This window comes from Diabrotica undecimpunctata, chromosome 10 (genome assembly GCF_040954645.1).
Source record: "Diabrotica undecimpunctata isolate CICGRU chromosome 10, icDiaUnde3, whole genome shotgun sequence".
In the NCBI taxonomy this organism is placed as follows: Eukaryota; Metazoa; Arthropoda; class Insecta; order Coleoptera; family Chrysomelidae; genus Diabrotica; species Diabrotica undecimpunctata.
In genome coordinates, this window is record NC_092812.1 from 23666293 (window position 1) to 23691337 (window position 25045).

General features: G+C 31.4%; 1 protein-coding gene across 1 annotated transcript; it reads left to right on the top strand.

The window, feature by feature from the left end:
* Positions 1-872: 872 nt before the first annotated feature.
* Positions 873-19803, top strand: VhaAC45 (Vacuolar H[+] ATPase AC45 accessory subunit). The gene is made up of 8 exons (XM_072546762.1): positions 873-1115; positions 1329-1440; positions 2200-2464; positions 6936-7021; positions 7674-7846; positions 7929-8027; positions 15165-15354; positions 16721-19803. Exons 1-8 carry the CDS (start codon positions 1012-1014, stop codon positions 16931-16933), a joined length of 1242 nt encoding a protein of 413 aa, XP_072402863.1. The 5' UTR covers positions 873-1011; the 3' UTR covers positions 16934-19803.
* Positions 19804-25045: the final 5242 nt, after the last annotated feature.

The following is a 25045-nucleotide window of genomic DNA, read 5'->3' on the forward strand; positions in this document are numbered from 1 at the left end:
TTGTAATTTGGTGGAATAAATGTACTGCATATGGTTAGTTTGTCGGGACACTAGACAGTTATTGCTATGGCCTCCAAATTGGTAGTTGGGATATAATGTAAAGAAAATCAATCTTTACACACAAAGATAGATGTTCCTCCACTTGCTCTTGTAAAGATTGTCCAAAGAGAATGATAACCTACAAAATTTTTGAAGAAGGATTCTCAAGGAAAAGGTGGTATAAAAATATTTTGGATTATTTATGTATTTGAGATTTTGAATGGAAAGAAATAGAGGCCTTAAAAAAGAATACAAGTAGATAAAAATCGTATACACATAAGGCAGACGGAAGATAAACTAATGAAATAAAATTGTATTGTAAATGACAAATAATATAGTTAATGATATAAAAATATAATAAATATAGTTAAAAGCTTCCATTGTTTTTTAAGCAAAAATGATAAATACATAATCCTGCATGGACTATTTCTGGAAAGATGCCAGTCCAACCCTGTCTAATGTTTTTAAAGCGACCTCTACCGTTCAGCTCTTCAATAATTTGAATTGGTAGTGCAGTTTTCTAGACTAAAAAATATAAAATAAATGAAAAAATGAATTATATCAATATATTAAAATTATAATTATTATTATTATTCATTTAATAAAAACATAAGCAGGTATATTATATTTCACGTATTTAGTGTGTTCTATATATATTTCTGTATACTATTTCTGTTATGGACATCTGTGTGTGCTAAAGTAAAGTAGCAAAACGTAGATCTCTACAAAGAAATTTACAAACAGAAGGAATTATTATTATAGTTGTAGGCAGTCAACAACAGATGACCTAATTGAAGTTAACTTTAGATCTACCAGGTAGAGCTGGAATAGACAATTAGTTGAGGTGAGTAATTGAGTAAAATCAAGCCGTCACCATCACATCTGATTGTCAAATGTTGGGCTGCTCCAAATTTTCACGTGATCAATTCTAGTTGTCCTGTTTTTACAGTAATTACAAGGAATTTTCCCAAAATGAGTGCGAGTAAAAGTGGATTGTTCTTTCTAGCAACATTTTTTATATTTAGTTTAGTTCAGTCTACAGAATTTGTCCCATGTTTCATTTGGTCAAATAAAAGGTACTAGTATTTTTGTTTTTATTGCTTCAATTTTGGCCTTTTGCCACTTTTTTAATGTTTATTATTAAGGCTTTAGACACTAATCAATGTTTTAAATGTATTACTGAAGTATTTTAATGAATTGAGTCTCTTTTGAGAAGTGATTTGATCATATGATTTTACCACTAAAACCTCATGACTTACTGGGCTAAACTCATTTTTTTAACTTTTCAGAACCAACGAGCACATTCCCGCATTAAATAAAGTTAGTCAAGACATTTTTAAAGAAAATATAGAGCAATACTTGAAAGATGATCCATTGATAGTCTTATTTGCTGAACAAACTGTAAGTATTATTTAACTTTACCTTGAGAATTCACAGATATTGGGCCCCAACTTGATTGTTTAATGTCCCACAAATAAATCATTATAAATTTTTTAGCAATAAAAGCACCAAAATTTCAAGTATATATATTATGTAGTTGAATTTACAGTTGTTTAGTCTTTTTGTCAGTCTTTACTAATTAACTGAACACTCAATAACTTAGGAACTCAAAATTAGGTAGATTATAAGGAATAAAATGTAAACACCTTAGTAAGGATTTCAGATTACCTCTTTTTATAAAATAAGAAGCAATAAATTTAAGTCACTTCGGGTAAATATATGTCTGAACAAACTTTTTTAAATTATGAACCTTAACAAATTGAGAAATGTTATTTCTTAAATAATGAAACTTTGGGATCCATTTTACTCTAACTTAAAATAATATTTGAAGCAATACAAGTTTTTTCACCTTTCTACATTGTACTACATAGCTCGCAATTTCCTAAAGTATGTGATACCTTTGACTGATGAAGTCAACAGACTTCATCACTTTCTTGAACTGTATACTCACATAAACATAATAATTTGTATTAATTCTCCATCACTTTCTTGAACGTTATACTTACATAAACATGACAGTCTTTCTACATACAGAGTGATCAAAAAAGTTGACCATCAGGTGTAGCAATTATCTAGATAAAACATTTTTCGTAACAACTTTTATCTATGTTATTTTTCTTATCGTTCCTTTATCTAATTTGTAAAAAACTTTTTTTGCAGTTAAGTCCAGAAGATTTTGCTCAAAAGGATGAGAGAGGTTTAACATACTCCAACTTAGCGAAACTTGCAAAATCATTGAAAGTTTCTTATTTACCATATGTACAAAACCCCATCAAGGCTTTAAAACATCTGGATGTTACAGTTACTGAAGTTCCTCTTGATAAGTTTGGTAAAAACTTTGAAATTCCAGAGACTGATATACTTATTGTTAACCTTAACGATGCTAAGGATTCTGAAAGCCGAACAGATATGTTGAAAAGGCATGGTGAGTGATTTTTTGTATTATGTACTTAATACATTTACAATCCCAGTTTTTTATTACAAAAAGTTACTTTGACATATGACATGTTATTGTTAGAGATAACAATGTAATGTATTTATATTATTAATGTTTAAAAGTTGATGTAAAGGAAAGGGGTGGCCCAGTGCTGGTTGTGGGAGGCACAAAAGCATTGTCTGTGCAAATTAAATTGTCTACAACTTCATTCTTATTACTTTTTATCATAAAATAGAAAATACATAAGTTACAAACAAAAATAACTAAAAACTTTGGAACAAATTTTCTTTTGGGCTGTATAACTTTTTTTGTGGTAATTTTACAAAAAAAAAATGAGATCACAGCAATATTATAGATAATTTTCAAAGAAACTACAAATAATTTCATCAATTTTTCTGGGTTTTACAGCGCTCCAAAGTTGAACTGGTTCTGGATTACTTGTCAGAATACTATAAAAATGAACCATTAGACTTAGTTTTCTATTACATATGTTTTATTCATATCATATCATTTTAATTCAATTATCATTTTCTTAACATTATTCCTGTGTTATTATTAATTTATTATTGAAAGTTTCCTCCACCACAAAACTTATTATTATTAATTATCTTAAGATAAATTTCTTAGTAATGAAAAGAACAAAACAAACTTTAGACCTTCCCAAAACGGGTATTTAATTTAGGTACCTAACAACCTGAAAAATAGTAATTTTCATATAAGTTTTCTGGCCTCTAAAGTGTGTATTTTCGCTTTTTTGAGATTTTAAATTGTTTATAACTTGAAAACTATTAACTTTAGATAAAAATGAAAAGTGACTTTTTTTATTTAAAATGATACAAGAAAATTTGATAAAATATTAATGTTAATAATATTTATGATTGGAATAGATTAGGGATCTAGGAGCCACTTTTAAGTTTTTGGGCCAGTGTGTGTTATGAACTCAGTGCAAGTCTAGTGCATTAAAAAGTTCCTCGGTCCTTATTTGCCTCATGATTGAAAATCTTTTTGCTGATGTACAGTTTTGATCTTTTTGAGCTGATATCACACTTCAGTATGAACTTTTTCTATGACTGGTTTGGAGAGCCGTGCAATGTGTTTCGGTATATCGTTTGGATTTAATGATGAAAAGTTAATTGTCAGAATGTTAGTGCTGTTTCAGTAGGTTCTAGGCAGTGTGACTGCTATGCGTGAAGTCCAAGTTTTTGAGAGTTTCCCTCCACCTGGTGGTTCTTGCAGACTTCAGAGACTCTAGTGCTGTTCACCTATGTTTGGGTCTCTGGTTTACTCTTACTGGTCATACAGGTCTTTTCATTATTCGATCTTTTGTAGGTTTCTACTATAGGATCGATATGTCAGATATCATTCTCCAATTGAGCTTCAAACTTATCTCAGTTTATCTTACGAAAGTTCCATTTAAGCAGAGCAATTGAGTTTATAATAGGAATAGTAATGCCCATAGTTGTTAGTACTGACCTATGCTGCAATTTTGGGAAATTATCAAGAACTTCTGGTGGCATGGTAATGGCAATTGTCTTTGGTGGATATGATCTGAGTTGCAGCCTTTTTGCTATCTAGCAGAAAAAAGGTAGACTCGTGTTTTGCATTGTGTGAAAGTTTAAGATGTTTGAGCTTCACGCATTTAATTACTTGTTCACCTTTGAGTTTGCATTGGTTATAGCCCCACGCATTGTGATGACTATTCAAGTTCAAGTTATTTGTTAATATACAATAAAATACTTACATATGTCAAAGAATAGTATAAAATATTGGTTCACAAAAATGAGTAGAAAGTATAACATCCCTAACATATTATAAACATAAGGCATAATATAAAATAATGCATTCATTAGTTAAGACAAACATTACACTCTGGCTTCCCAGGTATAAACAGAATAGGGTTCATCAATCCATAACCCAATTCCAAACTGCTATAAAATGTCTGACTGATGAGAAAATTATTGATTCTTTTTTTAAATTATAAATTTGGTAATTCAGTAATTGCAGAAGGTAGTTTGTTGTACAATGTTAGACCATAAAAGTTTGGTCTGTCTCTACTTCTTTGAAGCCTGGTGTAGGACAGCATTAAGGCATGCATATTCCTGGTTTCATATCGGTGTACATCCTCATGCCTTTGATGACAATCTTAATTTTGTTTTAAATAAACAATACTATCTAGAATAAATAGTGAAGATAACCTAAGGTTATAAGTAAGACGCTGCACCTAGCTAAGTAATTTAAACTCCAAAGAAATCTTTAATTAATACAGGTAAGGTTTTAATATTTCATTGATATTCAAATTCTACTTTTCAATGTCTTTAATAAAGTATTATTATTAGGCATCAGTGAATAAATTGTTTTTATGATTAGAATTATATCCTATTTATACTACTATTCTGTTCTTACTCACTTACATAGTCATTCTTTTCCAAATTTAACCTACCTGTTGGTTTATCTTTACTAGATTTGTTGTTAATATTTTCAACTGTCTTGGTGCAAATGACCTACTGTTATCTACAACCTCACTAATGGTTTTAGCTATAAGTGTTTGTGTAGGCTGCATATTCTGTAATGCAGGCATTAATATGAGTTCACTTTTTTCTTTCTTTGTCGGTAATTACTGTTTGTTGTTGGATCTGTGGTTTTTTCAGACACATTTTTTTATAAAAAAAGTTGATTCTTTGCAATAATAAGCTATTATTTTCTTTTAGAATACCATTTTTATTTTCCATTTCAGCAATTAGTCGTTTAAGCAACAACTTATTTTCTAACTTTAATAGATTTTGGTTGTCTTCTGATGCCTTTACTTCATTAAAGTTCTCTTCAGTTTTTTTACAGCATTTTGTCAGATTCTTCTCACAAACTTCTAAACCACCTCTTTTTGTGCAGCTTGAATGAAACCCATTGTAACACAATTTGCACAATACTATTTTAATAAATTGAAAAATTACCTCCATGAACTGAACTATTGAAGTCTGTTGCGTATATTGAAGGATGCGGGAATGAACCTATTGTGCATTACATATTCTGATTTTGTCTATTGCGGATCACGTAATAATAACATAATAATTATGGTATGAAGAGTTTTTGAGATGAGTAAAAGGGGATGGTGTTGGGAGCAATCCCATATTCTGGATGTTTAAGTGAGACTACTAATCTATATCCTGGAATTTGACCTTGGAAAAGCTGAGAGATGCGACATGTGCAAAAGCTGAGAGATGCGACAATTGCAGAACAGTATTCGGAAAACATCACCAACAGGCTAAGAAATCAAAATGTAAATGAAGAAGGCCGGACAGATATAGACTCCTATTGGACCAGAACAATGTAAGACATTGAAGCAGCAGCGAAAGATGAAATAGGAACAGAAATTTGTGCCCATAAAAATCATTGGTTTGACGATGAATGCAAGAATGCAACAAAAGAAAAAATTAAGCCTACAGAAAGATACTTACCCGACGGACTAGAACAATTGTAGAGAATTACCAAACAAAGAGAAGAGAAGAAAAGAGGATACACAAAAGAAAAAAAACGAAACCACTTAAATAAGGAACTTAAATATATAGAAAACCTCAACAGAGAGAAAGAATTCAAGGTAACCACAAGACAAGCTGCATTCTGTAGAAGTCAGAATGGCGAGTTATTAACTACAAGGAAAGATGAATTGAATAGAGATGGGTGGAATATGACCTGACCTGGTGATTTATGACCTAACATCCAGTACAATTTGCTATGTGTTCTCCAAGTTAATCAGCGATCCAGATGGATTCTCAGATATTTTACATCTTTTTTTGTTGCAAGAACTTACCATTTAATGCCACAGATGCACAGGCACCTATTCTTAGGGTGTAGGTGACATGGATAGATTTAATTTCATTTGCTTTAATTCGCCAGCTTTTTAGCTAAGAGGAAATAATATCAAAGTGAGTGCAAGATTTGAGAAGACAGAATCTGTGTGAAATGCCATAACAGTGGTATCATCTGCATATGTTGCAATGGTTATATTTTTGTTAGTGGGAAGATCATATGTGTAAATGATATAGAGGATCGAACAAAGTACACTCCTCTGGCACGCCAGACCTTATTGGGTAGTTGTGGTTTTATCTTGATACCTTACTTGAAAGCGTATATTTTGAAGGTAGGATTTGAAGATAAGGAAAATGTTGTTCAGTAAACTTTTTCTGATTTTGTATAATAATCCATCGTGCCAAACTTTTGTCAGTAGAGTATTCTTAATCTTCAAAGGATTTATACATTTTTTTTTATAACTCGGTGGACGAGTTGTTCGATGGGGGCATGTTTCGCTCTAAATCTAAATTAATGACTGACTAGCGAGACAGCTTTACACCCCATTAGCACATGGTGTAGCAGTTAACAACTCTCCAACATGATTTTAGACTAAAATTCTAAGTGTGCTGAATTCAGCTATATTTATACTACTGAGATCTTTTCTTATTTTAAGATGCTGCTATACCTAAAATTTACGAAGATCTTGCAAAGACTAACGACAATGTATTGGGAATATACACTGCTCATCACACCTCGTGGGTAAGTATCAGTTGTAGATTTAAAATATACATTTAATTATCCATATGATCATCATTTCTTACTGAAGGCAAAAGAATGGGAATATTGTAACTTTTGTGTGAGCTTTGCTGAAATTCTATTACTTTTATTTGATACTATATATGTCCTTTAACTCTTCTTTCTTATTGTAAACTATGTTTAGCACTCCAGTTTAACTTCGGGATACTGTAACAACCCCTCACTTATAATATTAGTTTTTATCCTGAAATGTAGAAATTTCTAGTGTTAATACCACGAAATAACATGCTTTTCTCCTGTAGTTATCCCTTCTTAAGTTAGTCATACCTATTCTATCTTGGCTGTATCGTACTTATGGCTACCAATAAGTCACAAATAGATATTTAGAGTTTACTATTACAAGACGATTATGGACCATTTTCCACAGCTTAAGCTAAGTGCTATTACCTTTTATTTAGTCTGCTCTAAATATCCATGTATGATGTTCTTTTTTCAATTCTGTCATCGCTAATAAGTTTGTCTTATTACTGGAATTATGTATTTTCTAGTATGCTCAAGTCATATTTTGTATTGGTCTGTCCTTTGTAAGCCCAAATCTGTAAAAAGTGAAATAAAAGTCATCATACTTTTTTTACTAAATGAATTTATTATTTAGGTTGTATCTGAAGAAGTTATTAAATCTAGACAAGCAAGATCTTTAATGGAGGTGGAAAACGGTGAAACTGCTAAAGCCGGAGAAAAAGTTGTAGAAAAAGCTGAAGAAATGCCAGACAAATTCTATAATAATACAGCTCTATATCTGTATATCTCAAATGCAACATACATAAAGTAAGAAGTTAGAATGAATTTTTAAAAAGTTTTCTGGAATATTCGTTAAAGCGTCATTTGCAAATATTTTATTTGATTTTAGTAATACAAACGAAGAAAAAGAAGTTAGTCTAACTTATACAGTTGAGAACGCCTCATCGATAATCGTCCTTAACCTTGACTGTGCCGAATTTAAATTGCGGTGAGTATAGTATAAATAATTAAACAAATTAAATGTATATTTTTAATTATTTTGCATGGACGCAACAAGGCCACACTGTAGCGCTATAATTTTTTTAACTATTATATATTGTATGATATGTACGTGGCAATTTTTTTTTATTTAGTGGACGGGAAACCCCCGATCAGTATGTGTATTATAATATAAAAATAAGTCCCTATTTTCCTATGTCACGATATAACTTGAGAACGACTTTACCAATTTCATTTAAAGTTTTCCAATACTGTGTAGAACGTTCTTACGCAAAGAAAATTGAAAATTTCAGGAAATTTAACGATTATTTCAGTATATACTGGATTGTGCAGCGATTAGTATCCCGCCTCACGCGGAGAAACGGTGTTTTTTGCATAAACACATGTAATATAACTACTTAAAATTGTGGCAATTAATGAATTATTAAAGTATCCCAAATTTCAAACAGATTGTCCAAATAGTTTATAAATTATTCAATTTGTTTATCCCGGATAGCGATTATTTAAAAAACTGCGTTTGCTCAAACAGTCACTCTAGAGGTATACTGTATCCAGAAATTTAGTGTCTCATTAAAAAAGTTATTTTAATGACAGCTGTAACACTGAATAATCGCTTGTAAATACTCTATTTTGTATAATTATCACAGCTACCCAAGCTGCCAGGACCGGCATATAGCCAAGTCAACTGTAGGTAAGTATATATAATCAGATCAAATATCATTCAATCGTAATGTCAAAAAACTCTTTTTATAATCATACAAATTTCCCATAATTATTGTATTCTTTTATTAATCATTATTTTAATTCTCAACGAAGAAAATTCGCCTAAAATTATGAAGATCTTAATTTAGTCAAATTGACTGGACCGGCCGTGGAAATTAATAAGTTTTGGGAAAACAGGTAATATCTCAACCAGTAAATTCCAACTGCCAAACCCGTACGATGTTGTACGATGACAAACTAACACTTAAAAGTCTGCTTTCGATGGAATTGGTTGTAAAGTCGTTTGAGTGTTCAGTTTGTGCAAAAAATTAGTTGAGTATTGTTATAAAAGTGTTTATTTTTAAATTTAGAGTGTGTGTTTATAAGAATAACAATATTCCATGCTGGATCAGTCGATGGATGGGTTCCAAATACCTTATCTCTATCAGCTAAAAACGTCAGTGATTCATGTCTCGATTACCATGACAACACAACTTCAGATATATTCAACATCCCTCCCAATAGTGTTATAATTATGGACAATGCAACATATCATAGCAGGCAATTAAATAAAATTCCCAGTTCAAACGATACGAAAATAACAATACAGAATTACTTATATGACAAAGATATTTATTTTCACATAAATAATACTAAGAAGGATTTATTGGATATTTTAAAAAGTTTCTCATTGAAAAAAGAATACTTTTGTGAAAATTGGGCCGAAAATATGGGTCATACGATTTTAAGACTTCCGCCATATTACTGTGTATTTAACCCAATCGAACATAATATCTTGGCATCAACTTACGTCAAGAGTTCGAAGAAGTAATACTTCGCCACATTTAAATGCATCTGTCCTGCAACTAATTGAAAGGGAAGTACTCCACGTTGATGCGAATAGTTGGAAAAATGCAGTCTCGCATATCGTGAAAGCTGAGAATTCATATTTTCCTACATATAATATACAAAATATTATCATCCATTTAAAAGACGACAGTGATAGTGACACAGATTTAACATAATATCTATGTGATGTAATATTTATACTCGTTTTGTGTGTGTGTGTGTGTTTTGTGTTTTATTGGCACTGGTTTTCACTACCAACTGGCCAGTCAACTTCATAATGATTTTTTTAGACTATAACTTATCACTAACTCAGGGGAGTAATGTGTAGTGTCTGTGTTGAGTAAATGTGTTGTTACTTTAGTAAAGTCGACTTCATTGTCTTCACAAAGAGACGCTAATTGTATCCGAACGTCTGCGGTCCCTCCGGTGAGTACCGATTTACTCGTTTTAAAAGGTTTATATTTATTTATGTTGACTTGTTATGTTTAAGTTTTCCGTTTCATGTCTGAAAAAGTTGGCAAAAAATCAATTTTTATTATGTTAAACAAATTGCAAGTGAAATAATAAAACAGTGAAGTGAAAATTAAAATGAATTAATGTAGGTATATAAATATAGCTGAATATGATTATATTTTATATTCCATGTAAGGGAAGAAGTTTTTCAATTATTAGTAAGGTATAAAGTATGCCTGAAAAAGTTGGCAACAAATGGGAAATTTCTTTATTAATAATTTCATGAAAAAAAAAAATTCTTCATTAAAGGTTATACATCACATAGAAATCATTAATCAATAAATCTTATAAAATATTAAGTGGTAGATAGGGAAAACCAAAATTATTAATTAATACTGAAGAAGAATTTTTTTACTGATTTTAAATTTAGATATGCAAGAAAATGTAATTTTAAAATGTTTGTAGCTATTAAAAATTATGTCCAAGTTTAGATTCATGGCCTTCTAATAATTAAATAATACATTTAAAGTAAAAAGTAAATAAAAAAATACTTTTGCATTTGTTGATTTTGTATATCGAATAAGGTAAATTAGAAATGCACCTACAGACAGACACATCATTAAAAGGCCATGAATCTAAATTTAAATATAATTTTTAATTCCTACAACCAAATTAAAATGACATTTTGTCCTGTACCTAAATTTAAAAGCACTTCACTTTTAAGCATAAATCAATGTTTTTGATTTTCGACTTAAAATTTTATAAATTGGATTATTGATTATTGATTTCTATGTAATACAGAAATTTTTATGAAGAATAGTTTTTTTCATGAAATTAATAATAAAGCAATTTCCCATTTGTTGGCAACTTTTTCAGGCATACTTTATACCTTACTAATAATTGAAAAACTTCTTCCCTTACATGGAATATAAAATATAATGATATTCAGCTATATTTATATACCTACATTAATTCATTTTAATTTACACTTCACTGTTTTATTATTTCACTTGCAATTTGTTTAACATAACAAAAATTGATAGATTCGACCGTTGATTCGACCATTCGACCCGAAAATGACCGAAAAAGTCATTTTATGAATTCAATTCAATATTCAATAATAGAAAAACAGATTCTACATACGCACTTCACCTTCTAGATTATAATCATTCTTTTAATGACGAATTTCAAATTCTTCACATTCAAAATAAAGACCTTAAACTATCTTTGTTGGAATCTATGGAAATTAACAAATTAAAAAACACAGATATAATTCTGAAACTTGAGACAAACAGTTCTCCCCTCCTCAACCTATTTCAATAAAGACTATAAAGTGTAAACGCATACCAAAAATAGATCACTTGAGAAAGGCACTCTGCCGAAACAGCTGTAGTAATAAGATTTTATAATAATTTTTGTGGAAGTTTTGAACACAAAGTTTGCAGTGTTTTATTGTTGCATAATAAAAATTGTTTATTACTTTCAAAATTTGGATATATTTAGTAAAGAATCGACACAGAAAAATATAATAATTAATTCTAATACTCCATCAGTTTATGTATTTTTTCCCTTATTTATCTAGATATTTATTTAAATTAAATATGTAATGTAAATGCAAAATAAAATATAAAATTCGTTAAGCCGGCTCTTTTTACTATTTACCTGAAGAGGCAAATCCCGTTATGGCTTCGACTTTATCAGCGGGATACTTTTATTTTAAATTCTGCATAAGTCAGTTCTTATAATTGTGAATGAACTTTATTTTATAAATCGCAATCGATTCATTAAGGCTTTATTTATAAGGTTTATTAAAAAAACTTTTATTAAATTTATTATTAAAAAACAGTTTGAAAAAGGGCTGACTTATTAGCTTCTAAACATTTATAATTACTTTGATATTTTTTTATGTCACACGGTTGTAAGTATGCTCAATGAAAAGCGGTTGAGAAAGCACACTTTCCAAAAAAAAACAGAACACTCTATAACCGATAATACGAAACAAGCTGAGATATTGCAGTGGACAGTTCTTCCCTCCACTTTTCAATGGTGGTATTGTACGAGTACCATCATTTATAATTCATTTTATTATAATTGCATTTAATGAAGATACATAGCTAATAAGTATAAATAATGTTTTTGTAGTTCACTCCTCCACTTTTCCGTGGCGGTATTATGACTTTTTACTTCTCGGTATATACTATCTATAAAATGGAAAATAAAATTTAGATCTTCATGTGTAATTTGTTCAGTACTCAGCTCTTAATGTTAATAAATAATAGAAACATGAGTTTTAGGGAAAAAAAATGCTATCTTGTTTCCTATTAATCATAGACGGTTTTGTTTTATTTTGGAAAGTGTGCTTTTTCGCCTGCTTTTTATTGAGCTTACTAACAAGCGTCTGAAATAAAAAATGTCAAAGTTGTTAAAATTGTTTATAAGCTGAAAAGTCAGTCCTTTTTTAAACTGTTTTTTAATAACCAATTTAATAAAATGTTGCCGTTTCAAGTGCCATCTCCGCGGCGGAGGTCGGCAATCATCATAGCTATTCGGACTTTTGAGACGGCGGCTCTGAAAAGTTCATTTGATGTACATCCGTACCACTCTCTCAGGTTGCGCAGCCATGACATTCTACGCCTCCCTATGCTTCTCTTTCCTTGGATCTTTCCCTGTATAATCAGTTGGAGCAAGGTGTATTTCTCTCCACGTGTAATATGTCCGAGATATTCTAATTTTCTTGTTTTTATTGAATTTAAAATTTCCATTTCTTTGTTCATCCTTCCCAGAACCTCTTTGTTTGTGACGTGTTCTGTCCATGATATTTTCAGAATTCTTCTGTACACCCACAGCTCAAATGATTCCAGTTTTTTCATTGATGTCGCATTCAAGGTCCAAATTCCATTCCATAAAATAAAGTCGAAAAAACATAGCACCTCGCCAACCTAACTCTTAGTTCCAGTTTTAAATCCCTGGTACATAGAACTCTTCTCATTGTGTTGAAATTTGCTCTAGCCTTTTCTATTCTTATTTTTATCTCCTGATTGTAATCATTTGTGGAGTTAATCATTGTTCCCAGGTATGGATATTTGTCCACTTGTTCGACGTTGGTTTCGTTTATTAGAAGATTCTCGTTATTTCTTTGAGTTTTCGATATTCTCATAAATTTTGTCTTCTTGACATTCATTGTTAGACCATACTCTTTTCCATACTCTGCTATTCTGGTCACCAGTCTCTGAAGATCTTCAATGTTTTCGGCTAAGATCACAGTGTCGTCCGCATATCTAATGTTGTTAATGGGAACTCCATTTACCTTTATTCCAGCTGTTTCACCCTCAAGAGCTTTTTTCAGGACCTCTTCGTAGTAGGCATTGAAAAGAATTGGCGACAATACGCATCCCTGTCTTACTCCACATCTAATTTCAATTTCTTCTGACAGCTGTTCGTTAACACGTACTTTTGCTCGCTGTTTATAGTATAAATTTGATATGATCCTGAGGTCGTTGTAGTCAATCTTCTTTGATTTCAGGACATTCATTAAATGTTTATGTCGTACTTTATCGAATGCTTTATTATAGTCAATAAAACATGCGTATATATCTTGATTGACGTCCAGGCATCTTTGTATTAGTATCTTAAGTGAAAAAAGAGCTTCACGTGTTCCTAGGCCTTTGCGAAAACCAAATTGTGTATTATTAACGTCTATGTCCAGTTTGTAATATATTCGGTTATGGATGACTTTAAGTAGTAACTTTAGCGTATGAGACATTAAGCTAATGGTGCGGTAATTCTCTTGCGTTTTTCTTTTTAGGGAGACAAATAAAAATAGATGTTAACCACTCTTTGGGTAATACGTCTGAACTATAAATTTGGTTCAAGAGTGTCACTAAAACATCAATGTGCTTCTCATCTAGAATTTTTAGGATTTCTATAGGAAGCATATCAGGTCCAGGGCTTTTCCCGCTCTTCATTGTTTTTAATGCGTGCAATATTTCTTCTTTTGTAATATATGGACCTATTTCTTCTGACGTAAGTTCTATGTGCTCCAGATCTCCTCTTTCATCATCGAACAATTCATCGATATATTCTGCCCAACTTTGTATTTTCTCGTCCGTATGTGTTATAGCAGTACCGTGTCTATCCAGAATTGCACAAGTGGGATTTTGTTTTCTTAGTCCTGCCAGTTCTTTCACTTTCTTGTGTAGGTTAAACAGATCATATTTATTTTGAAGGTCTTCGATCTCTTTGCATTGCTCTTCAAAGTATTTTTCTTTTGCCTGCTTTAACGTCTTTCTAATCTCGTGGTTTATCTCTCTGTATTTATTGTTATCCTTGTTTTTAAATTGTCTCCGTTGTTCCATCATATTGAGTATCTCGTCATTCATCCATTCCTCTTTTCTCCTTGAGGAAGTCTTTAGTATTTCTTTACAGGGTTCCAGTAGACAATCTTTTAGTCGATTCCAGTACTCGTCAATATCATTGGTGTTTGTGTTCAATTTGTTGCAGTTCATGTTGGAGGCATTCTTTTACTTTAGGTTCTTTAAGTTTTCTTGTGTCTATTTTAGGGATTCTTTGATGTCTTTTAATATTTTTAAGGGTGAGTGTAATTTTGGCTATAAGTGGATTGTGATCTGAGGCCACGTCTGACCCAAATTTAGTAACTTATAAACCATTCGGTCGATCTATTTGAAATTTAGCACACTTTAATAACTCATTAACTGCCACAATTTTAAGTAGTTATATTACTTGCCATTATGCAAAAAACAAAATTATTACCACTGCAAAAATAAGAGTTTTTTGCAACTATCTTGGTGAATTCTTTATTTATTTTAATTTAGAAACACGCAAATTGAAGAACATTTTAAGATCTACAATTTTTATTTAAACTATTTTTCTCTTAAACTGCATAAGAACCGTTTGATAGGCAAAAAAAATGACTTACTTTTTAAGACTTTTACGTGAAATCAATGATTTTTTCCCAGATAGACTGGTGTATATGTTTATATTTATTACTAGTGTTTTGTACCTTTATTGTAAATCTGATTGTAAAAATCTGGTCTAAAGATATAAAAGGTTTATTCACACAGTTAAAATTTCATCAATCATCGCATTTATTATATTTTTTTAGCATTGAATTCTCAAGTAACGTTAGTGTTGGATACTGGGAGCAAGTGGGTAATATTACAGCAAATACCAACGATGGTGAATTTGAACTCAAATCAACTGCAAGCATCTATGCTCCAAAAGGATTTTCCTATCACTGTGGTGACCAATACTTCTCCAATGATAAATTCAGCATAAAACTACAAGATTTCCAAGTAAGTTCTCCACAAATATACACTACGCGTTTGTGCAATATTAAAAGAATTTTCAAAAGTAGCTTGGTCGTTAGTTGTAGCATAAAAGTGTAAGAATTAACATCTTAAAATATTTTTCTTCGTTACCAAGAATTACCGATATTGCAGTTCACTTAGTCTCTAAGAAACGCATACATATTATGTAACTCTTATTCAAAAATAGCTGATTGGTTTTTAAAGTACAGTCAACCTAGGGTTTGTTAATTTGTTTTTGATACATTCTCAGTGTAACTGCTGCAGTGGAATTATCTAATTTGTATGGCCCAGGTGGCTGTTGTTCAGCGTATATTTTCATATGATTTGTGTAGAAGGTTCTAGCATCAACGGTGGCAAACACTTTTATACCATACTTTTGGGCTTGTTCGGTATTTACCTTCGAAAATTACATTTGTCTCGAAAAGCGAAAAGCAGTTCATCCAAAGTGACGGACTCACCTACAGAATAATAACTTTTACAAGTCTGAACAAATGTGTCAAATGTCTCTCTTATGTGAGCTAATTTATCTGCTCGATTCCTTTTATTCCTAGTATTTTTATCGTCAAAGCGAATAACTCATAGAAGAAATCTAAATCGCCTCTATGCCATAGTCGCAATAAATATTTCGCTTCCGAATCCATCTCGCGCCCAAAATCGCCCAAAAAGCAAACCAAGAAATGCTCGCATTTCCGAAATTGATGTATCTTTGACATCTCGTTTATCTTTGAAATGTATAGAAATAGATGTCCTCATCAGACATAGACTTATCAGATAGTACTAAAAAAAATTTATAAGTATCCTGAACTTGTTATAATATTACACCTACCTACCTGAGTCCAATAATTGAATCACTTGTAAAATACAAAAACACTATAACCGATTACATATATAAGATATATCCACGTTTATTAGCCTAAACCTAAACTAACCTTATATGAGTACTCTGGGAATTACCGCAACAAACACTACCGTCTACTGTTTTTATTCCTATTTACTAACTTTCAAACGTGACTTTAATCCACAGCCGATAGATGGAAGTACATATTTCTAAAAGTTGCATGACCACACGACGGTGGTCTATTAGGACAAAATCATCTATAATTCAACTAAACTAAAAGCTTTTATTTTTGTAAAATATTTAGATAAGTACTTTTTACGGAAAAAACAGATATGTATACTATTTATTTATGTAACAAATAGCCTTTAGTGCATAAACCCCGTCTGATAGACTCGTGTATCGGGGTGTTAAGGAACAAGAGGGATCATCTATTGAAATTTATAGTATTTTTTATTTTAAAAATAATATTATTGTAGTGATGTGTACTCTTTTTTAAAAGTAATATATTTTCAGATTCAACTTTTCTTTGATGAACCGCCCAGTGCTAAATTCGGCGATGCTTATGACTGTGTTGGTTTCACGACTGTTCCAATTTGGTCTGGTTTGTTCGTCACAACAATTTTGTTGATCATTATGTCCATTGGCATCACAATGATGATGGATATTAGAACGATGGATAGATTTGATGATGCCAAGGGCAAAACTATTACTATAATCGCGGAATAATTCTAATCGCTAATTATAAAGCTATTTTGCTAAGCCTGAATCGTTTACTAGTAATATCACAGTTTCTTTATTATACACATTTGTACTAAAGTTACCACAATGACCACTTTATTCTAAAAATGGCTCTCATAATGTATATATACAATGTATTCCATTTAGTTACATAATTGTACCTGTGGTTCATGTATCACATTAATTTACAAATAAATGAATTGTTTTAAATTTTTAACGTTCAATTATTTTGACAGTATTGTCTTTTAATTCAATTAAGCTTTATATTAGTACATATATTTGTATATTTTTCCAGTACCTGACAAAATCTGATTTATGTTTAAAAGATGTGCGCGTGCGCATTAAATGAATCTATTTTATTCCAATAAGCTGTGCAGGGAGTTATATTGACGTGCAAAATTAGACAGTTTTTACTTCAGTCATTATTTAAATTAGTTTTTATTTAGGTCTGGCCTGACAGGGTACCTACTTATTGATTATTCAGTTTCGTCGAGTATCCTTCTATTATCGGATGTTTATGCCCGCACTTTGTGAGCAGCAGCACAGAACATATATGGGTGGTTATATAGAAGCAGATTACGATGTTTTAAGCATAAAATTCGCTTATATGCTCAATCTTTTGGATATATTTTTCTGAATAATTAATGGCAGTAAATACCCCATCTCTATCGCGCATTTTCACAATAGATATATTTATAACATATCTGTGGTAATCATGGAATTGTCAGAAACAAAACAATAAAGAAATTAATAGAAAAATATTACAGAATGGAAGATTTAAGTATCTCTGTACATAGTACTAGACCTGCACTACTTATTGGAACAACATATAAGCTTTATTAAACTGAAACAGTATTCTGAACTATGTACCGCTGAATTTTTCCACAGTTGGTGTAGTGTACTTTATAATAACACCTTTCTTGCTTAGCAATATAAGCTATAAGCGATAACTTATCTCTTAGCCTTCCCCAAATTTAGCTCGGTATTTCACCTGATAAGATCTATATTGGAGGATGATAAGCTATTGTGATAATTCGGCTTTTATATATGTCATCTTATATATGGGTCTTTTTGGGTCTTGTGCTGTAGATCTAACTGCCTATTCTTCTTCTATTTCCCTTGGACCTAAGAATAATTGCCTCTACTAATTCATTAAAATCGTATTTTTATTAACCAGGTTTTTGTAGTGTCCTCAATTTTTACAGCGTATACATGTCGTTTATATCTGTTGTTATAGTTTGAAAACTTATAATAAAAAGTAATTGTCTTCGATTTAGTTGTTAGCTGTACTTTTTTCTAACCTCACCTAGAATTTTATTACTTTTGATGTAACATCCAGTATATTATCATATTTCTCCTTAACTTAAATGTCATTAACTACATCGGGTTATAACTTTCCACATACATATTCAGATTTCAATTGGACATCTACCTATTTTGACCTTTACCAAATTGTACTTTTTCAAATTTTTCTATCTACAGTTATTTCCTTAAATCTTCTCTTCTTTGTTCTATCTTTTGGTGTCCAATAATTAACTTGTTTGGATGCTCAACTTTTACAGCCAGCGTTATTTCAGCTTGTATCATAATGGCTCCATATTTTCTCACATTTCTTTTTTAATAATGTTTCTTATACGCCCCCATCTATAGTTTTTAAAATACCTATCTAAGATATTATTGCTCTCATAATTATATTTTTGCCCACTTTATAAATTGTTGAAAGTCATTATAAGTGTTGCGCTTGTTTGTATTCCTAATGATTTCATAAACGTTGTGAGCTCAAAAAATTGAAGACGTTAATATAAACCGTTGGTGTATTTTGCGTCCCACACCTGAAATAACAGAGACTGAAATTTGTTTCGAATTATAGTCATTGTTTTTAATGACGTTTTTTTGGCAGTAAATAATTATTTCGTGGGAAGAAATTAATGTCGATTTTAATGTATTAACTCTGTCCTAAAACTGCAGTACTCAAATGTTTACCAGTTATGAAATCCTACTTGCGCAGGAAAATTGACCAATAAAAGACAAAATTTTAGGTTTAGAGATTCATGGAACATTTCACAACTGGTAATAAATATGTACAAAGTACTAAACTCAGTAGTTACAAACCTAAGATCCAATAACGTAGAGTTGCCAGAAATCAAACATTTACCAACACCTTCAACAAAATGTTGAGGATAGGTGAATTTTAAGTTGTAGTATGATCACTCTAAATTTTTAATGTGAGTTGTAAATGTAATATTCATGTCTACAATAAAATTAATAAGTGTTAAATGTATTTTCTTATTGTTGAGTACTGTAAGAGCAACATGAAAACACTGAATTGAATCGAATTTTGTCCATGAGATTTAGAAAGTCATCCTTCCTATATACACCATTTACATTATATATGACAATAGTATTTTTATTATCTTTTTGGATTTATATAAACCTAGTGACTTGTTGTTCAAGTAGTAGTACAATAATTGTTACAAAAAATGTAGCCTTGTTAAAAGAAATTAGGGTACTTGAAAAAGCTTCTGGCCTATTTTGTGTGTTAGGTCTTCACTATTGAAAAATACACTAATTTTGTAGGAATGTATCTTGTTTGTTAATTATTTTGTAAATAAAATCACATATACCCCTGTTATTGTATAGTACATATGTTAAAAGTGGCCTTAGTTCTACATTATTTCATGTAATTTCGTATTATTTTCATCCAGTTGTCACATCCAAAGGTGAAGGGCTTAAATATTGTTCATAGTTTAGTAACTTGGTTCTTTATTTGTACATAATATATAAATCAATTCAGTACCATTTAATCTGTTGCCAAACAGTGTAGACTATATATCATCTTAATAAATTATTCTATAGCACCTTTGTATTTATTTTACCTCACCATTCAACCTTTTCTGGCAGTAACGACTCTAACGACAGATCGCGCGACCACACACTATGTGAAATATTAAACGCAGTCGTGTTTATTAATAAAATAAAATCTAATCAAATCGACTGGAATCGAATCAAATAAAATAAATTAAAAACCATCGCTCCATGGGTAGACGATAAGAAAGCTATTATTCCCCTTCTCGGTCACTCCAGGAGTGCCACATCCCGTTTGAGTTAAAAAAAGGCGGATTCGTTATATTCCCCGTGTGAAGGCGGGCCGCTCAAGTAGAAGACCTTCACGGCTTCTCCTGCTTGTCGTAAAAGGCGACTAAATGGAGCAGCTGTCCACTACTCAAATTCCTAACCTTTCCCTGTGTGATAACAAAAACTCCCAACTATCATACGACAAGGCATACAGAAAGCAGCTCACCCGAGTAGATAGGAAGTAGGGTGCAATCAGTCACGGAACTGGTGGAGGAGATGCTTAGGTCGTCAGATCGGTGGAGAACAGTTCAGAGATATGTGAGGAGAACATTGGAGAGAAATAAACAAGAAAAAGCGACCAGAAGGGCGGCAGGGTGCCCAGGAGCAAGCAAGAAGATAAGGCAGAATGAGAAGGGGTGAGATTGAACAGGGAGGAATAGAGGGAGATAACTCAGTTGTAGTCAGAAAGTGCTAGAATGCGTGAATGAGAGATTGGGTGAATGCCGTGCCGATGTTGCAATCAGGGCGATCCGACCGGTAATTCACCGCTGAGGAGGGTGTTTTTTTAGCAGGTAAGTCTCAGGCACTGACGACGATGTTGTCCGAACAACCTTAGCGCGCAGCCTCGGATATCATCGTGACCACGCTGGAGGAGTCGTGCATAACCGAAGCTGGAAGGCGGTTCTGTCCACCTTCTAGGACCGAGGTATGTTTCGAACATTTGGACCACCCCCCTCAGGGGTGTGTAAAAGAAGAACAAAAAAAGATTTCATTATCTGGTATGTACACTAAAAAAACAAATGTTAGGAAGAAATAAGAAAATGATGACAATAGAAAATTGGTGAAGAAATTCGATATTAACCCTTAAATACTGACGCGTGGTCTACCAGACTAAGGCTGTTTTACATATTAAAAATAGATCTCGAACTGAACCGAAATTATCCGACAATAAAAGTTCGGCGTAATCTGTCAGCCGATGGCGATACATCAGTATTAGGGTAACTATTATAAGACGTGGGTTATTTGTTTACTGTTACGTTGTGATAGTCAAAATGAGTAATAAAGCACATTCCTCAAAGAATGAATAGAAATAGAATAGGAAAAAGCTTTATTCTCAGGATTCACAAGTTACACACAAATAAAAATTGTCAATAGAGAGAATGGTGTCAATTACAATTTATAATGGTTGCTGTAACAACCGACAGTTAACATAAAAGTAATATTAAAATATAATGATAATAACAGTGACATTTAGATTCAGATAAGAGCCCTCAGTCTCCCTGCAGGTCAGCTTGAAGGTATTCTTCCACTTTGTACGGTTCAAGGTGTATGAGCAACTGTTGAACAGACTTTCTATATTTATTTATGTCAGTTTCTATTTTGATGCTGTAAGGCAATTTATTAAAGAATTTAATACAGGCATATTCTGTGGTTTTCTCAGATGCTGATAGGCTATGTATTGGTATATTATAGTTTATGAGAGTGAGTCAAAACACACCATTAAAAGATGTCACTAACAAAATTTTAACCTTCCAACTAAATTTTAATATTATATGTTATATTTTATATGTGTGTTTTTAATGTTGAGTGTCATAGCTTTACACAAATAATCTCAACGACTATGTCTTGAAGAAGGAATAAAAGAATTCCGAATGCTCGGCCAAAAGTCAAAAGAGTTTCTATAACATCCCGGCCAAACCTACTGAGTGCAGCCCTAATAAACTGAGTTGTTTGTGTATATATATATAATTCAAGTAATTGTACAAACAGAAACCCTAGATTCTGCACTTTAAAATATTACGATTTAAGCCAACTTGCTTTAATAAAATGTTGATATTAAGAAAGATACAGGGTGTTAAAGTAAAAATTAAAAATTTTATTTTTCGCTATAGATCGCTTTAAATAGGATAAATTATAATTTTATACATACATTAATGTAACTGATAGAGGGCGCCACATATGCCACATGTGTGGCATAGATTTTCGCTTAACATTTTTTCTCTTTAAGTTAGCTTAAGTTAAACATATAATTGTTAGCAACCTCAAAATTTAACCGTTTTCGTGATAATCGCATTTTATAAGTCAGCTGCATAATAATTCTTAGTTGTGATATTTGTGCAGTAGAGCATTGAATACCTGTAGATAAGCATAATTCATAGTTTATTCTTATTAAAACAACTCAAAGATGATAATGTAACATTACAAAATTTTTCTTATGGGTGCTAAATGTCTTATTGGAGAAAATATTCTTCATCTTCTTCTTTAGGTGCCGTGTCCGTATTCAAACGTTGATCGTCATCATGTATACAATTTCCCTTTTCTATCGCTTCTTAAATTTCTATACCTACTGGCGTTGTATTACTTTTTCCCTATTGTCAAATGCTGAAAACCCAAAATATATGGTTTATGTAAGATCGTACACCACCACATTCTAGAGAGAAGGCAGTGACAACATAGTTAAATGTACCTCTTCTGAACGTTGGATTGGTTCGTGGCAGTCATATTCCTTAGCAATGTGGTGAGATATTGATATAATTATTTAATTTATAAAAAATCACAAAAGAATATTGTTTACCCATTTTTATTAGGACAATTAGAAACTAAAGGACAGGTATTAAATAACACATATGTATCTTGTTTTATAATACTTTTGCTACAAATCTAACCTTAAAGACTCAGAATTTTTACAAAAACATCATCGTTGGCGTAATAACCGATATTATTATAAATATAGTAAACACACGGGCAATTTAGTTTAGCATAATATTAGTTCGTTAGTTAATCATAATAGTCCATTTGTTCGATATGTAATTATAGTTACTCGTAAGCTGTAACGTAATCATATAAATAAGTAATGTCATCGATAGGTTATTCCGTGTGTATATAAGTAACCAATGAATGAGATACATCACAGTTTAATACGTTATTTTACCTCTGCGACAAATAAGATGTAGTTTCATAATATACCATAAGATTTGGATATGTATCCAAAAGAACATATTCGTCCATTATACATTATAGCCACCACCTAGCCCAGAATTTATTTCGCTTGATTTTGGTGTATGGGGCGTATTAAAACAACGTGTCTATAAAAATCCCATAAACATTAGCAACCTACTATGAGAAGAAATAAATACTGCAGCAGTTTCTTTAGAACCAATGATGCTATTTAATATGAGATGATTTTTCTGGAATATATTGACAAATGAATTAATGAAAATGGTGGACATATCGAACACTTACTTTAACAAAAAGTTTTTTTATTTAGTTTAATTATTTCTTAATTTGGTTTGTAAACAAAATGTTTTGATTATGATTTTAATTTAACATAAAACATAAAATTTGTAAAGTTTGATGTAAAATCCTATTATTCTGTGTTTTGTCAAATCCTATTATTAATTATCCTGCTGATATATTTATTTTATTTAATATTTCGTTAACTATTAACTTTAGTTGTATTTTAGACCAAAATTTATATTTATTAATATTTTTGTCTATTTTTCCTTCGTTGCCTTTAGTAATTGCTTTAAATCAGAATTATGCAGCTGATTTGTAAATCTGCGATTATCTCTAAAACTGTTGAGTTTTGAAGTTATTAATAAGTATACCTTTTTTTTTGTTAAAATATTGTATCTTTAATATTTTTTATCACAAATACAGGTATCTCAAAGAGAAAAAAAGTTAAGTGCAAATGTATGCTACATATGTGGCATATGTGGCGCCCTCTATCAGCTACATCAAAGTGTGCATCAAATTATAATTTCTCATATCTAAATACACCCAGCTGTAAACTTTTATGCATAAATGTTTACAAACATGAAAGTTATAGCGAAAAATAAAATTTTAAATTTGCACTCTTTAACACTGTTTCTACTGAATCTACTGTTTCTTTTTGTACAATTACTTAAGGACCACCCTGTATATATACATATATATATATACATATATATATATATATATATATATATATATATATATATATATATATATATATATATATATATATATATATATATATATATATATATATATATATGGTGGTGAATCGTCAAACGGGCAATAGGAAACCCAGTGAAAAATTCTAAATTGTTGAATTCCTGCTTCCCTAATTATTTTACACCAAAAGTCAAGAAAAACTATTTGTAGAGGACTGAAACATAGAACAACAAACAAAGCAACTACAAAAAAAGCACTAGACAGCATCTTCGATCTTAATGAGTGTAGAGTTACATACCAGCAGATATCATAGGTCACTATGAATAAAAATAAATTCGCTATAAGATAAAGTTTGATTTATTGACTTAAAGCAGGCATCTGGCTGATTAGAAAATAAACAACTAATCGAATCTTAATTTGCGACATAAGATAAAACAAATATATTAAGATATATAAGCAATAACAAACTAGGCGACTACCAAAATTGCACTACACAGCATCTTCGTTATTATTGAACGCATGGTTATGGTTATGGTGATGGTAGATCGGAGTAGGGCCCAACTGTGAGCCTTTCAGACACTTAGACCTAAATAGTACTAAAGAGCCCTCCAATCACAGGTTTGAGTTCCACAGGCAGAGTAGATGAGCCCTATATTGCCAGGGCGTCAGCCCGTTCGTTCCCATCCATGCCTGTTTGTCTCGATACACATAACAAGTTACCCCTATTGGTCAGCGCATTATCAGTAAGTGCTCTTGCAATTGCTGATGTTGATTTTTGCACTTTAAAACTCAAAAACAAGCTTAGAGTATCCTAACCGATGCTAGAATACACCTAATACATTTCTTTATGTTTTTCAAGAATTTAATATGGATTCTTCGATAATTCTTTGCCTTAGGTTTGCAACACTTGCTTGTTTAGTTTTATAAATATTACTTTTAAAGTATGCCAAATAAAAATAATCGTCAGGATAAAAACGTGGGAACGAGAAACATCCAGAAAATGCCTGATCTAAAGAACGCCGAACAGTTACAGCAAAATAAGCTAGAGCTTCGTTTTCTTCAAACCCCATTTTATTAGAATTGGCTCCA

Excerpts from the sequence above, each read along its gene's own strand:
- VhaAC45 (XM_072546762.1), top strand. The coding sequence starts at position 1,012 with ATGAGTGCGAGTAAAAGTGGATTGTTCTTTCTAGCAACATTTTTTATA. Across the intron at positions 8,028-15,164 it reads TGTGCCGAATTTAAATTGCG|CATTGAATTCTCAAGTAACG; the intron begins GTGAGTATAGTA and ends ATATTTTTTTAG. Across the intron at positions 15,355-16,720 it reads TAAAACTACAAGATTTCCAA|ATTCAACTTTTCTTTGATGA; the intron begins GTAAGTTCTCCA and ends ATATATTTTCAG.